General features: G+C 41.7%; 1 protein-coding gene across 1 annotated transcript in view; it reads right to left on the minus strand.

Moving 5' to 3' along the window:
• Positions 1-15,127, minus strand: part of EXT2 (exostosin glycosyltransferase 2) — a 108,888-nt gene that overhangs the window by 75,486 nt on the left and 18,275 nt on the right. The window contains exon 6 of the mRNA XM_019519361.1: positions 14,105-14,198. Coding sequence (XP_019374906.1) covers positions 14,105-14,198 — 94 coding nt within the window. The remainder of the gene's footprint in view (positions 1-14,104; positions 14,199-15,127) is intronic.

Below are 15,127 nucleotides of genomic sequence, written 5' to 3' on the forward strand. Positions count from 1 at the left end.
AAAAAAAAAAAAAAAATCACTGTACAGGTTACTCACTGCTGTCAGGGATTTCCTACCTATTTCCTAAAATATGGCATGAAGGTTGTTCTGCTACAGAGTAAATATGAAGGCCATTTTCTTCTTTCTGGAAAACAAAAGCTGACGGTGAGAATATGAAGAATCTAGGATAAGAATGCTCCTTGAAAATGACTGGAAACATTTTTTCTCTGTAAATGCCAAAGATTCTGCAACTCCCTTAGTACTCCTGGCAACAAGCCAGGTAATACTTTTTCCTTTCCCTTGCTGTCTGCAGCAACAGATCTTTCCCCAGGGGGAGGGAGGATTGGAGCTAACTTTACTGCATCTGATAAGAAGGCAAACTGTCCAGGCCTGACATTTATGGAGGACTCAGGGTTCCATGGAAGCACTCTGGGAGGATTAAAGTGGGGTTAGCCTCTACAATCACACTCCCTAAAATGCTACAAATGGCAGATGGATGAAAGTTCTTTTAAAATTTAATAACGATGATTCTAAAGAGCCCTGAGACAGAAGCTGCTCTCCATCATGGGAAGAGGTACAGCTGGAAGTCAAATGTTCTTATTAAAAGGCTTGTAAGACCCTTAAGAGCCTTGAACCCTTAAGATGTGCCCTACTGCTCACTATAAAAGGCAGATCAGATATAGTCTAGGGCTCTACTTCTAATGGCAAGATAAAAGCAGCCATTTGGAAACTCACTTGTCCTCACTGGCCCCTCCCCTGCGTTCCCCCCCTAAAAAGTATCTAGATATTGAAATGAAGTTTGGCTGGAGGCAGATATTCTCTGTTTATCAACCAATGAAAGCTAAGATCCTACCTCATGTTTATTTTCCCCTCCTCCACAAAAAAATTCCATGCAATCCATTAGGTTAAACTTTGCCCAGAACTGTTTCCGTGTAAGAAGGAGAAGTTTCACACGCCGGCATTCACTGCCTGGAGCCAGCAGAAATGCTCATATAGCTGTCAGCAAACTGATAAGAGCTGAAATTATTCCACAGAGTCCTCTTTTAAAGAAGAGCCAAAGAAGCACATTAAATGAAAGGGAGGAGGGGTCAGAAAAGCCAGCCACTCATGTTGTTTTAATGTGGCTGGCACTAAAGCAAGTCGCTGATTTATGTATATGCTCGTGTCTTCAGCTCCGTTTGACCTGGAGACTGAACTCCTATTCGGGTCACGGCCGAGGCATATGGGATGTGAGCTGGAACAACTGCCAGAGCATTGCCCGTGTATTACCTGCTCAGGGGACAGAATATTGCGACCCTTTTCAGAAGCCTTTTTTCGGGTTTATAAAAGGCCTTCAAAGCGAGAGCTATGTTTGCTTTTAAGTTTTTCTATCATTTGTAACATGGAAGTACCATGAATGTCAAGTCTAGTCTTCTCTGTTTTTACAGAAGGATTTCTTGCACAGCTGTAGTGGGATTGTGAGCTCATATATAAGCTGAAGGGGCAGAAGTGCCATATTTAAAAAATGGCTGGTGGGTTCCTTCTCCTATTTCCATCTCTAAAATGTTCATTATTGACTAAGGTTAAGTCAGCACTGAAGAAAACACAAAAGTTCTAGGAATCTAATTAAACAAATAAAATTAAATAAAAAATTACATCTCTTCTGCATAATCTTTAACTCTTCTCCTTAAATTACCTCAGCTTCCAGTCTCTTAATTTTTACACTATAAGATACTAATCACCAAGCTTCCAGAGTGGGCAAGACTTTAATTATTGTAAAAACATATGCAGAAGAAACTCAAAAGCCCCTTTTCCTTCTTTTTTAAGGAACTCAACCCCACTATGCGCCCCCTTTCAGGCTTCTTTGTCAAAAAGAAGGGAAAAAAGAAATAACCCCTTCCTGCCATAACTGCAGATAAACCTAAGACTATAAACAGGTAATTGTCTTTGGAGAGGCATCAGGTGTGTTGGATGCATCCCAACACAGCTGATCCACTTCATTGGTGTCTACAGACATAGCTGGGGCCTTTGTTGGCTCCATGATGCCCCAAGAGCTTTAGGGGCCTGATCCTGTAAGATAACGGTCCTGGGTGCTATACCCCAACTTAGGTCGCTGCAGCCTGATGCACATGCTGTAGGTAGACCCAGAAGGGGGATTCCCAGGGTGCATATGTGGAAGCAGAGGACCCCCATGGGGACACCCATTTGCAGACATGCCCCAAGTCACAAGACAGTAAATTGATATGTGCACCATGGGAATCCCTTGCAGGGGAATTCCCTTGGCATACAATAAGCAAACACATCCTCCCATTTAAGGCATCACAAGCTGTGGCTGCCTTTGGTCGTGGCAACATTTTTGGGCACTTGAAGCATGACAAGGGACTATGATGTCTTTGCTCACAACTTGTGCTGCCATAAAAAAAAATTATGACAGCACAAGGGCAAGGTCTGTTTGCACCCTTAAATTCTATTGCCAGGTTACAATGCATGCCTACAGATCTGCAGCAGGCGGTCTGTATTTATACCACTAGAACTTGAATTTTCAAAGACAGATGTGCATATGCTTTTCAGATTAATTTCCCAAGCTCACAAAAAAACAAAGAAAGGACCTTTTAAAAATGAAAGGCTTAAGTTTGAGTTGCTATAAATGTTCACAATAGTTTGAGACACTGTACTCAATTACAATGTGTATATAAAAATGTATAATTTATAGAGTAACCAAACTACCAAAGCAAAAATAAAAAAATATATAAAAACAGGAGACCTTTACTGGGGAAAAGATTCCATATGGCATGGTTTTGACAGAAACTAGGAAGGCATTTTCTTATCGCTTTCTTTTTCTTTCATTCTGCTCCTCTCCCTTTTCCATGCTTCAGCCTTCTGCTGCTTCCCTCCCTAGCTTTAGCTTCAGATCTCAGCCTTACTCAATCTCTGTCATATGTCTTTATCACATCTGTTCCCAATCCTTTCCCCTCTACCCTTTGTTCATCTGTAGGGTAGAGGAGGTGAAAGCAGAAGCATAGGTGCTTACCTACAGTTTAGGTCAACAGCTGCAAGAATCTGCAGTGTAGCTAACTGCCTGTACACTTGCCTTTCTGTTTCAGACCCCATTTGAATTCTCACGTGTGAGAGAGATGCTCTGTTGAGGTCCCTGAGCAGGAGACTTCAAGGAAAATCAAGAGGGCAATATTACTGCATATAACAAACCTGATGGTGGTCCTAGAGGTGCATGTTTCACCTAGCTTGGGTAAGTTTGGGCAGCTCAGTTGCCTAGTACATTAGTTAAAGATTAGTTAAATCTGTTGAACTTTGCAAGAGCCAGGACAAACTCTATTTTCTGTAAAGCTGACAGGAGCCTTCCCAGCTCACAGAAGGATATAGTCAGCTTTTATATCATAAAAAAGAAGGGACTACTATACTTATCTGAATCCAAAATGACATCAAAGTTAAGACAACCCCTCCCACATAATTAGATTTTATATCCATGCTGCTGCCCATCCCCCACCCAATTTCAGACTCAAGCCCTATCCCCTGACCAGCACTGCTGCTGACTTCAAGCAGCAGTGTCAGCAGCTACCCCAGGACAAAGTCAGGTGCTTGAGATAGTACTCGAGTCCAAGAAAAGGCTTGTTTTATCCCATGTTGACTGAGGGGAAAAAACCTTGTCTTGGATTTGAGTAAATATAGTACTTGTTCCTCCACAACAATGCAGAGTGGTGTGAAGCATGAAGATTCAATTCTGGGAGCAGTTGCCAGAAGCAGAATTTGGGTGGCTGGATGGCAAAGCATCCTGTAAGTCTGATCAGTAAAAGCATATACTAGAACAAGAACTTGACCAAGGCCTAATAGCAAGTCAGTGGCAGTGCAGACAAACACAATACAACTCAGCTTTTAAGTCTCCAATCCTACTCTGAGCATTAAATACTGCTGCTGCTTTTTGCACTGATTTATACCACAGACTCTATGCAAAATAAAGTTGTACTGTATGAAGTTAGCCCAAACAAACTCCAAGGAACATTAATCCAGAGACCTCAGGAAAAGAACACCAAGGCAAATATGTCAATAAGTTACCCTATTCGCAAAAGCAGTGCTTTCCTTCGCATAAAGACCATATAAACTATCTTCTCCCAACCCAAGCTTACAACAGAAAGAATTTATTTTCAGGCTCTCATGTGCTGTAAATTTAAAGCTACTTCTATTTAAAGGCTCTCTCAGTTTCCCATCAGATGCTTGGCAAAAAGTACTTCCAGCAGGAGGTTAACATAAAAATTAAATACAGATAAAATTGCTTCCTTCAACAGTCGTATTGTTAAGGACAGATTTAATCTATTTCAACTTGAAGAAAAAATATATTTTAACCTTGATATATGAATCCCACAGAGTTAATTGTAGCAAGATGCTGTACAGGGAGCTGCTAACAAATGGAGAAAACAGGCAAATTTTAACATTTCCAGTATTACAAGTTCTTAATTCTAGTATTTACCTATTAAGAGCAAAAGCCACCAATGTCAGAACAGCAACTGTCCTACCTTGAAACAGTACACATATTGTCGGTTTAGAAGTTTGGTGCAAATGAGAGACTTTTTCATGATATATGGAAGACAGCATGTGTGTTCACACGTACACATGCATTTCTTGATGAATGTTTTACATGATGGCATGCTTTCATCAACATAAGCTCAAGATAACAGGATTATTCCTGGTAAGCCAGCGAGTATATTATTCAGTTTATCCTCAGCAACTGCCAATAAAATCCTTATGCAGCATAATATCATCAACATGCATTCAGTAGGGGACTATCGTAAGGCTGACATTCCCTGTGCCTTTACTCACTAGAGGTCACAATGCCTAAGCTTCTACAGCTATTTTCCCTTCCCACTCCAGTGGCTTATGACTCAGCCCTCTGGCTAGGTCACTATGGAAGTTCAACCACCTCAGCCAATATCAGAGTGCCAGAGAACTACTACAGTCACAAAATACACATAAAATAACAGTCTTTAATACAGCTGGACTTATTTCTCAATCATTCTGAAGCTATTTCTCTGCCTGCTCTCTAGTCCCAGCTCTCAGACCCTACTGTCTTCTCAGGTGGTCTGACAACACCCATCAACAGGTTTCAGACAGCCCCACAACTGCACCCAATTGGAAACTCAACTGCTCAAATTCCAGCAAGCTCCAATTGAGCACATTCCACCCTTTTTAGCCCTTCTCCCATGCCTTTCAGCCAGTACAGGTGCAGCAGCCACGGCTGGCTGCAGTTACCATTGCTTATTAACCCCTTCCAAGTCTGCATGGGCTTTGTAAACCGCAACAGAGAATCACACACTTCTAGGAAATGTATTTTAGAAAACGTTTCAGCATTTTTTTTACTGATTAATTGGGGGCCATTTTCCTTTGTTTTCTCCATCTCTAATGTCTGGCACTTAAGTCATTACGAATTCAACTGTACAAAGTTTGTGGAAAGCATATGAATACCTGAAAACTTAAAATAGCTTTTTTCAACAAAAACAGCACAGTTCAGAGATTCAACAACTTACCTTGACTTATGAGGAAAGGCTGAAAGAACTAGTTATTTAGTCTGGGGAAGAGAAGACTGGGGCAGGGGGATTTAATAACAGCCTTCAAATATCTGAAAAGCAACTACAGAGAGGATGGAGACGAGGCCTTAGGGCACAGGACTAGGAGTAATGGCCTCAAACTGCAGCAAAGGAAATTTGTAGTTTCATAGTTTAGGTTGAAGATCAAGAGGAACTGTCTGAGCATGAGGGTAGTCAAACACTGGACAGGCTACCTGAAGAAGCTGTGGAATCTCCAATCCTGGAAACTTCCAAGAGCAGGTTACATAGCCAGTTGGCTAAGAACGTTTACCTGGGGATGATCCTGAGGATGAGGCTGGACTAGATGACCTTATGAAGTCCCTTCCAGCCCTACTTTCCTATGAGCCTACAATGTTCAGCTCTTAACAGACATAGTAAATGTTGTGACCTCCACTGGGTACCTGTGTATGAAACACCTATGCCTAGTCCTGCAGAGTTAGGAATTAGGTAGAAAGACTTCATGGCTCAGAAGGCAATTAATAAACTGCAGCAGAAAAATTTTGGCTCAAGCTACAGGACCTGACTCCAGTCCGAGGGCTATACAAAGTGGAGAAGAAACCAAGTCAAGGAGATGTGGGAATGATTTATCATTTGTGCATTTCTCTTTGCTTCTAAGTCAGCAGCAATGATGGTTTCACAGCACTGTGCAAAGGTTACCCACTTTCTTAAAAGTGCAGCATACACCCCTTTTTTGCCCCCAAACTGGGGTGCTCATCTTAGGCAGGGAAGCTAATTTTTCAAGACAGAAGATGGGAGACACTGTTCTCTAATGTGTGGCCTTTTTCTGGTTCAGCAGGCGAGGAGGGGAGGGGAGGAGAGAAGGAGACAGGGAGAAGAGCAAACAGCAGCAGGCTCCAGAGCAGGGACTCCAGGCAGACCAGCCAGCAAGCTCACAGCACGTGTGAAGCTCCAAGAAGGAGCTCTGCTGAGATGCCATACAGCTGTGAGAGCTCCCTGCGAATGCACTGCACAGCCAAAGGTGGTGGGAGTTGCAACTGCACCGTGTCCTCTCCTGCTCCAACCTACTGAAACCAGGGAAGCTGAGATCACAACAGCCCAGTGAATTAGGACCCAACACAGGAGTCTGATGCCTGTCCAAATGGAGAAGTAAGCCTTAGCTGTGATGGGAAACAACTTGGAAAGTTAGAATTAGCTATGAACGAGGTGGAAAACAGTAGGTGAGTGCACATGAGCAATTCAAAAATACAAAATAAACTTGCTGTATCAATTGGTATCACCTCTGTGTCTGGAATTTTATGAAAGATATGGTCCAGGAAGGAAACTGTTTCAAACAAAACCCTCAACCATGCCTACTGGCATCAGAATGCCTAGATTCCAGAGGACAGGAATAATTTCCATAGCAACTTTAATCTTGGGATATCAAAGCACTTTATAAAAATGAATACGTCTCAACCCAACATTGTTATACCCACTTTACTGCTGAACTAGTTCCAACACAGGCTTCAGTTTAATCAGTCAAAGTTCTTTATAGTGTAACAGTGAGGAGAAGAACGTGGCTTGTCATGATTCTACTCTCCCCAAAAGTACAAAAAAAATCATTTTAACCAGAAACTGACAGGTGCAAAAGATCTCACAAGTAGTAAAATGATGCACTAATCACAAGGCCAGTGACATTCAGGCAGATGCACCGCCTAATAGGAATAAGAATCACACGGCTGCAATGAAAGAAGAAAGCAGGACATGCTTTGTTAAATATTACTATATAATGTAGTTCACGTGCAAACAAGTGACAAATAATTCTTTACAATTGTACAAGGACATAATACAGAAAAATAATCCCCATAGATACAGACTAGAAAACACAAGATGATATAGTTAAACCAAATAAATATTAGTAATGTTTACTAGAGGTCACAGTGGAAAGCACTAGAGAAGCAGAATGAGGGGGGGAGAGGAAGGGAGAGGCAGGTGACCCACAGCTGAAAGCAATATCAACAAGTCTTCAATTCATCTGCATAGGGGTATCTGCAAATAATTTTATTAGTCAGGCTCCAGGTTAGCAACTCTTTGCCTGCACAGCAGACCTGAATGCTACCCACCTGCCAGCCTTGCCTTGGAACTTAGCACCTGCCATCTCAAAAAGACAAATCCCTACTGTGAATCCTTCTTCTCTTCACCAGCCCCTGAAGTCTTACATTGTAATAAATGTCTGTGTATTAATTAATGCTTGTGTACTGCCACAAATGTGAAGAATATAATCTAAGCAGGCAATGAGGAACAGCAGATTTGAAAGAGTTTAGAGAGCGAAGATTTGGTAAGTCACATAACTTCAGATGCGATGGTTCTAACCAAAGGAGTTCCAAGATTCTTTTTTCAGGATGGAGGAAGGCAAATGTGTTTTTAACCTGTGTGTCAAGGGCCATCTTTAATAAGTAATCACCACACTGTGAAACTGATGGAGCAGAAGGAAACAGACAGCTGTGGGGCAGGTGGTGGTTTATTTGTTATGAATGAATGATGTGAAAGGATCCCCCTTTTTTTTTTTTTTTTTGCTATTCAGCATAATACTAGTCCATAGGTATTATTGTCTGAAGATACGATCTGGAAATATCACAAAACCATTCATCACCAGGAGTATTTCACAGTTGCTCACTGGGATTCCACTAATAAATAAGGTTGACAGTGCGTGAAACACATAGATAATCTGTGCATGTGTCCTCAGCATGCAGGAGACAGAGCTGAACTTGGAAAGATGAGAAGAAGGTAGACAGAGAATCTATTGACAGAGCTTACCACAATTTCATCCCAACATTTTTACCACCTAAGACATGTCAGCATATTCTCCAGAGACACAGAGCAATCACAATATATGGGGAGACTGGCATTGAGAAGATATTTTCAACCCCACTGAAAAAGAATTGGAGCTCTAATGCACTCAGCGATACTCTGGAACTTAAAACAATGATTGCTCTCCAACCATTTTTAGACCAGCTGACTTCACTCCGAAAGTTAATGACACTCTCCAAACAAACATACTAGCCTGACTTGGTGGAAAGGAAAAAACTGGAAACAGCTGTTTGCTGGGTACTAAAATACATAAAGATTATGGTAAACGAGCTATTTTAAAATAGCAGCCCACAGAGAGACAGCAGATAGTTTAAAGAAGTTTTTAAAATATTTTCAAATGTGTTTCAAAGTACCTGAGGAAAAGACACTGTATATTAGAGAAGGAGAGAAAAATATGCTATACAATCTATTCTAACTATATGCATATCAAATACATGCATAAAAACACCACTTTTAATTTTTATCTGTTTCTGTTATAAGAAACATTGGTTATCTGCATAATGGTTAGGTGCAGAGCTCTTCAGCCCTACTATCTACTTGGTAATGTCACTACTCCATTTAAATCACTAAATTGGTGAAACTGAATAAAAGTCTCAATTTCAAGGCTTCTAAAACACTTCTCAACTGATTAGATACCATCTATTTCAGCAGTGCTATTAGAGGCTGATAGATCTATGAAAAATAAAAGTAACAAACCTTAATGAGGTGCAAAAACCTTAGCAGACACTGTTCCTGTAATTATTAAGCACTGTTTACAATTAGTTTGGGTAAATGTATAGCCTTTTCTCAGTCCCCAGACATTCCCTTTAACAGAGTCTATTTTTTCTAAATACATTTTTGTTTTTATAGCTGTGCACATTATACGTTATTTGGACTGTTGCTGAGTTCTCAATATTCTAAGTACTTCCCATACATAGGAAAACTTTCCTTGCTCTGAAAAGATAGCTTCCGATTTAGCAAGATGGTTAACTCCTAAAATCACAACGTATAACAGTTATAAATTTTCGAATGAGTTGGTCTTTAAGCCAGCCTGCCCTGCCTTCTGTCTGATTTGAGAGTAAAACGGCTAAGTATTTCTCGCAACGTGTAGCAGATTATTCACGTTAATTTTGAGTTTTATTAATCTAAATCAAATTAACTTCAAAATCCCTGATTTCCATATAACCCAAACAATATTACATTGCTTACAAGCACCACAGAGAAGCTACTTTTCCTTGTGGTCTCCATTAGTGAACCAAAAGGCGGCAGCCAACATAGTTAACCACTGTGGAGTGACTAAAGGGGAAAGGAGACCTCTGATGGCTGTTATGATATTTGCAGAAGACTCTCCCTGTATATGGAACAAAGATAACCCAGTTGTAGAAATCAGACCTGAAATAAATTTACCTCTCTATTCCACTACACAGAGGACTGTATCATACCTTACACTCAGTATAACATCCAGTAATGTCTAGCTTGAGGCAGTTAAAGGGAGCCTCTCAACCTTGTGAGACTAATTCACAGGTGAAGTCTTACCATTAGTTAATATTTCCTTCCTTCTAAATTTTATCTTCTGAATCCTAATTCCAGCTCCTTGAACCACTTACAACAACATTTTCTACACCTTAAAACTTATGAGCGTAACAGGGGAGGAAAGACAGCTTTGGAGCTAAAGTTGTACACACAAACTCCAGAGACCTGCATTCAATCCCTGCTCTGCAAAGGCATTTCTGTATGATTTCAGGCAGGTTATTTAAGGACAATTTTGTTAAGATATTTTGGTTCTCAACTTGTATTTTGGTGTATAATTCCCATTTGAATAAATACCTTTGGTGTCTTAGTTCCTCAGTTCTACAATAAAGAAAGCAATATTTCCATACCTTAGAAAGGTGTTACATGGATATACATATTTAACACTTGTAAGACATTCAGACAGAAGTGGGCCATGTTAACACTTTAGACACAAGTATTTGAAAAAGGCACACATACCTTTTTCCCTTTCTGACTCCAGCTGTAATTATATTTTAGTACCAGTTTGGTGCTCTGAATATAACAACTAATCCTGCCGCATGCTAATTCTGTAACTAGAGTCTTTCCCATGACGTTCAGTCACTCCTATAGAACTTCATATGGCTAACAATTTTGCTGACCAGTTCAAATGAAATACTCATTGTGGCAGGCCAGGAGGTGCTCCTGTGCTGAGCCACCCACCTCACTGTGCCGGACCACCTTCCAGGCTCTGAGTGCCTCCCTGGGGATGTTTCACATCTGGCCGACCCCCTTCCTGGAGCACACCCCCTTTCTGGACCTGCCACCGCCCAGGGACAGGCTTGATTCTGGCACAGTGTCCCCTGGGAAACACAAGACTGGTAGCTCTCGAGGGTACTTGACTCACTTCAAGAACTTGGGATGCTTCCCTCAGTCAGAAGCACAAGTAGTGGTCTCCCTTAGTCAGCTGAACCAAGGGGACCCCAAGGCATAATCTAGACCCACTCCCAGTAAGTCTCCCACGCTAGGTACAAAGGAGAACTGCATTGGTTACAAGGAGTAGGGTTGGAATAGGGTATAGAGTTGAGTAGTATCAGAGAAATCCCATAGAGCAAACAGGGTGGCTGGAGTAGCCTTTGATCAAGCTATATATCTAGTTAGATCTCAGGTAGCTTACTCACAAGTATCATCCAGAGGCAGGTAGTTCCTTGATCATGAGTTTTGAGAGAAAGAACAAATTTCAGATGGTCCAGCTCTTCTCTCTCTCTCTCTCTGAGTTTTCCTCATGGCTACTGCCCCTCCTTCTGGGCAGTCTTTAACTTACATAGCCCTTATGACCTTATTTACCTGGTCCAATGGAGGCCAGCACCTGTTGGCTGCTAGCCAACCAATTTGAAATGCATCACTGGTTGACGGGCAGACTGGCAGAGTCTCTAGCCCACCAGGGAGCCCAAGCCCCTCACCCAGGTATGCGATGCCAGTCATGTAAGCAGAGGTAGCAGGTTTCCCAGCCCCCTCAGGAATGTATCCAGCTCAAGTTACCTAAAGAGATAGGGTAAAGTGTGTACCTTCTGCAGAGCCCATACTAACCAAATTGCCACCAAGCAGAGTTTTTGGGGAGAAACAGAGGTGGCCTTCTGCCACACTCATATGCACACAGGAACTCCCAGCTCAAAGCAACTGATGATTTAGACTTTTCATAGTACCAACTCTTTACCAGAAAGTTCCACTGGACAGAAATCGGAGTCAAACTTCTTTAACCATGTTCTTGACTCTGCCCAATTCATCTCGTGGCCTCAGACAAGTAACCACCTCTCTGGGCCTGAACTTTCCCAGTCATAAAACAGGTACAGGAACTCACAGCAATCAGCCAGCTTAATTCAGATATGGAATACACTCTGTAAGTACTCTCTCTCATCCAAAAGTTATGTTTATAGACAACTGCAGTGTCGGAGGCAATCCTCAGTCTCTCCCTTAAAGCCATTTAAATATGTAAAGGGTGAAATTACACATAGGATGTATGAGTTTCTTAGAAAATTATCTTCACTTGCACACAAAGCGATCAAAAAATTTCACTCTGGGGGAATCTGAGTTACTGTGTATTGAGAAAGCAAGGGGAACACAAGAAATAATATAATTACCAAAACAAGAATTGGACCAGGCTTCAGAGGTTAGCACCATTGCTGCTAATGACAAGTGCCATCATATCTTTAAGAGGCAGTTGGGAACTAGATTTTATATTTCATAGAATTTACTGCAATCTAAACTGTGATGGCCTTGACAACTATTGACACAAAATCCCGTTCTCTATTTCATAAGAGCGTATCTCTATCCCATAAGGTCAAGCTGGCAACTGGAAAAAAGGACAACAAAAAGTCCTTCTATAGATGCATGGGGAGCAAGGGGAGAAAAAAAAAAAATCGGGCTTCACTGTGGAACCCCTACTGAATACTCAGGGGCAGCCCAGTCAATCCTAGCAAAAAGGCAGAACTTCTAAATATATACCTCACATCAGTATTCCTTAAATCAAATGGGGGCAGTTCACCTGACCAGAGACCCAGGGAATATGGGGAGGACAACAAACTATGTTAAATCGGTCCCAAACAGACAAGGGATCTTCTGCAACACTTGGATGTTTTCAGGTCTCCCAGACCAGATGACCTGCATCCAAGAGTCCTGAAAGAACTGGCTGAGCTTACAGCAGCATCACTGGAAATGTTGTTTGAAGAGTCATGGAAGTCGGGATTGGTCCCCGATGACTAGAAGAGGGCCAATGTAGTGCCCATCTTCAAGAGAGGGAAGAGGGATGACCCTGCAAACTACAGACCAGTCAGTCTGGCTTTGGTCCTGGGTAACATTTTTGAAAAATTTGTTAAGGAGACCATCAGTTAATTACAAGCTGGTAACTGATGGGGTGTTAAGAAACAACCAGCACAGCTCAGTCGAGGGTAGATCATACCTGACAAACCTGGTGTCCTTCTATGACCAGGTAACTAAACATCTGGACAAGGGGCACAAGGTTGATGTCATTTACCTAGACTTCAGTAAAGCCTTTGATTCTATTTCCCATGGTATTCTCTCAACCAAACTGAAGGGTACTACTGGGCTAGACCAGTCTACAGTGAGGTGAGTGGACAACTGGCTTAGAGGCTGATCCCAGAGAGTTGTAATCGATGGGATGGTCTCATCCTGGAGGGCCATCTCCAGTGGTGTTCCCTAGGGATTAGTGCTCAGACCCATGCTCTTTAACATATTTATTAATGTCTTTGATAAGGGGGTGGAAAGCTCAATGATTATGTTTGTGGGTGATACCAAGCTGTAGGGAAACACGGGCACTTCAGAGGACAGGGCAAAGATCCAGGACGACCTTGACAGACTGGATTTATGGGCTGAACAGAATCAGATGAGGTTTAACAGGAAGAAGTGCAAGGTCCTTCACCTGGGCAGGAAGAACCTTCACCATAACTACAGTACGGGTGGTGGTCCACTGGCTGGCACAACATCTGAATAGGACCTGGGAGTCATGATAGACTGGAAGATGAACATGAGCCAACAGTGCAACGAGGCTGCCAGAAGGGCAAACAGAACTGCAAGGGAGGACAACGACCAATGGGCATAAGCTAATTGAAGGTAAATTCAGGCTGGACATAAGAAAAAAAGCTTTTTTCTCTGAAAGGGTCACCAGAATCTGGAACACACTCCCAGCAAGGTGGTACAGTCCACATCCATGGAGGTGTTCATGATGAAACTGGATAAGCACCTTGTTGAGCTCATCTGAGCCCAATACCTTCCTGCCCATGGCAGAGGACTGGACTTGATGATCTTGCAGGTCCTTTCCGGTCCTATGATTCCATGATATATGTTCACATGACATACTGTAGAAATTCCAGGTTTGGAGTTTAGGTAACCGAATTTTTACTCAGAAGTTCTTCTACAATTGCAATCATATACAGTATTCTTTACTTTCTGACATAAAATGTAGTGCAATATTGCTAAACAGCTGTTCTGCAAATTTAGCTGCACCAGAAATGGGTAAACTGATCTTTGTAAATACAGTATTTAAAAGTGTTCAGGTTACTGTGTAAACATCAGTTCCTGTATTTTAGGGCATACAAGACAACAACTGAACAAACTTAATATTAATAATAAAGGAATATATAAGACACTTAACTTACACCCTGTCTTAACTGGCATACATACCCACTGTTTCTATATATAAAGTCATATTTAACATGGTGACCATGATACGGTTTAAATTCTATAATCTATTTTACCTGTCTCTGCATCTCTTCAATCTGTCGTTGGGGAATGCTTTGCAGAATGCTGTACATTTCAGGCATCTTTTCTTCTGGTATTATAACAGAGGCTCTAAATGGAAAAGAATTAAGGAGGGAAAGAATAGAAAGAATAAACATAAAGGTGGTCCATCTAAACAGACTTCCCATAGTAACATGCCAAGTACTGGAGATTTCAGAGGGAAAAAAACCTCCTTGTAAAGCTACTCATTATTTAGTAGGATACCAGTCTCCCTAGCCCAGCCAATCAATCCAAGAATAAAGCCCACAACCCCCCGTCCCCCCGCCCCCAAATAAACAAAAAAAACCCAACCATGCAGGATATAGCCACAAAGGAACAACATCAATAGCATGATCTAATGTCTTAAGTATGGACTGGGAGCCAGGGATTTGAGTTACAATCCCAGCTCTGCCACTTGCTTGTGACCTCAGAGAAGTCACTTAGGAGAGAAAAGGGTGTGTATGCTCTCATGCACACAATTGAGGAACTTGCATGCACAATCCCAGGCGCTCTCATACATTTTGCATGCCTTATAAACCTTAACTTCCGTAACTCAGTTGTTCCCACTTGTAAAATAAGGATATTTGTCTTTTCCAAATGCATTTGGAAAATTCAAACTGCATTATAATAAGTAACATATATTGTTTATATTAATTTGTATTATAACTTAACTGTGTGCCAGGCTATGTGCAAGAAGGCCAGACAGTTTTGTTCTGTAGATGAATATCCCAGCCTACAAATCAACCAGTCCCAAGAACTAGACAATCTGTGCTGCTCACTATCCTTCCCAACACACACGTGCTTTTCCTTTCCCTTATTTCTTATGCTTGAATACTTTAATAGTCTACACCAAGGATGGCCAAACTGTCGCATATGTGCCACAAGTGACATGGACGGCCTTTGTGCATGACACACAACAGACTGGGGAGGGAACAGACAGCATATTGGCAGCACATAGGGCAGGAAGCAGAAAATAGAGTAACAGATCAGACAGGGCAGGG

The sequence above is a fragment of the Gavialis gangeticus genome, unplaced genomic scaffold (genome assembly GCF_001723915.1).
Source record: "Gavialis gangeticus isolate Ggan-Ray unplaced genomic scaffold, GavGan_comp1, whole genome shotgun sequence".
In the NCBI taxonomy this organism is placed as follows: Eukaryota; Metazoa; Chordata; order Crocodylia; family Gavialidae; genus Gavialis; species Gavialis gangeticus.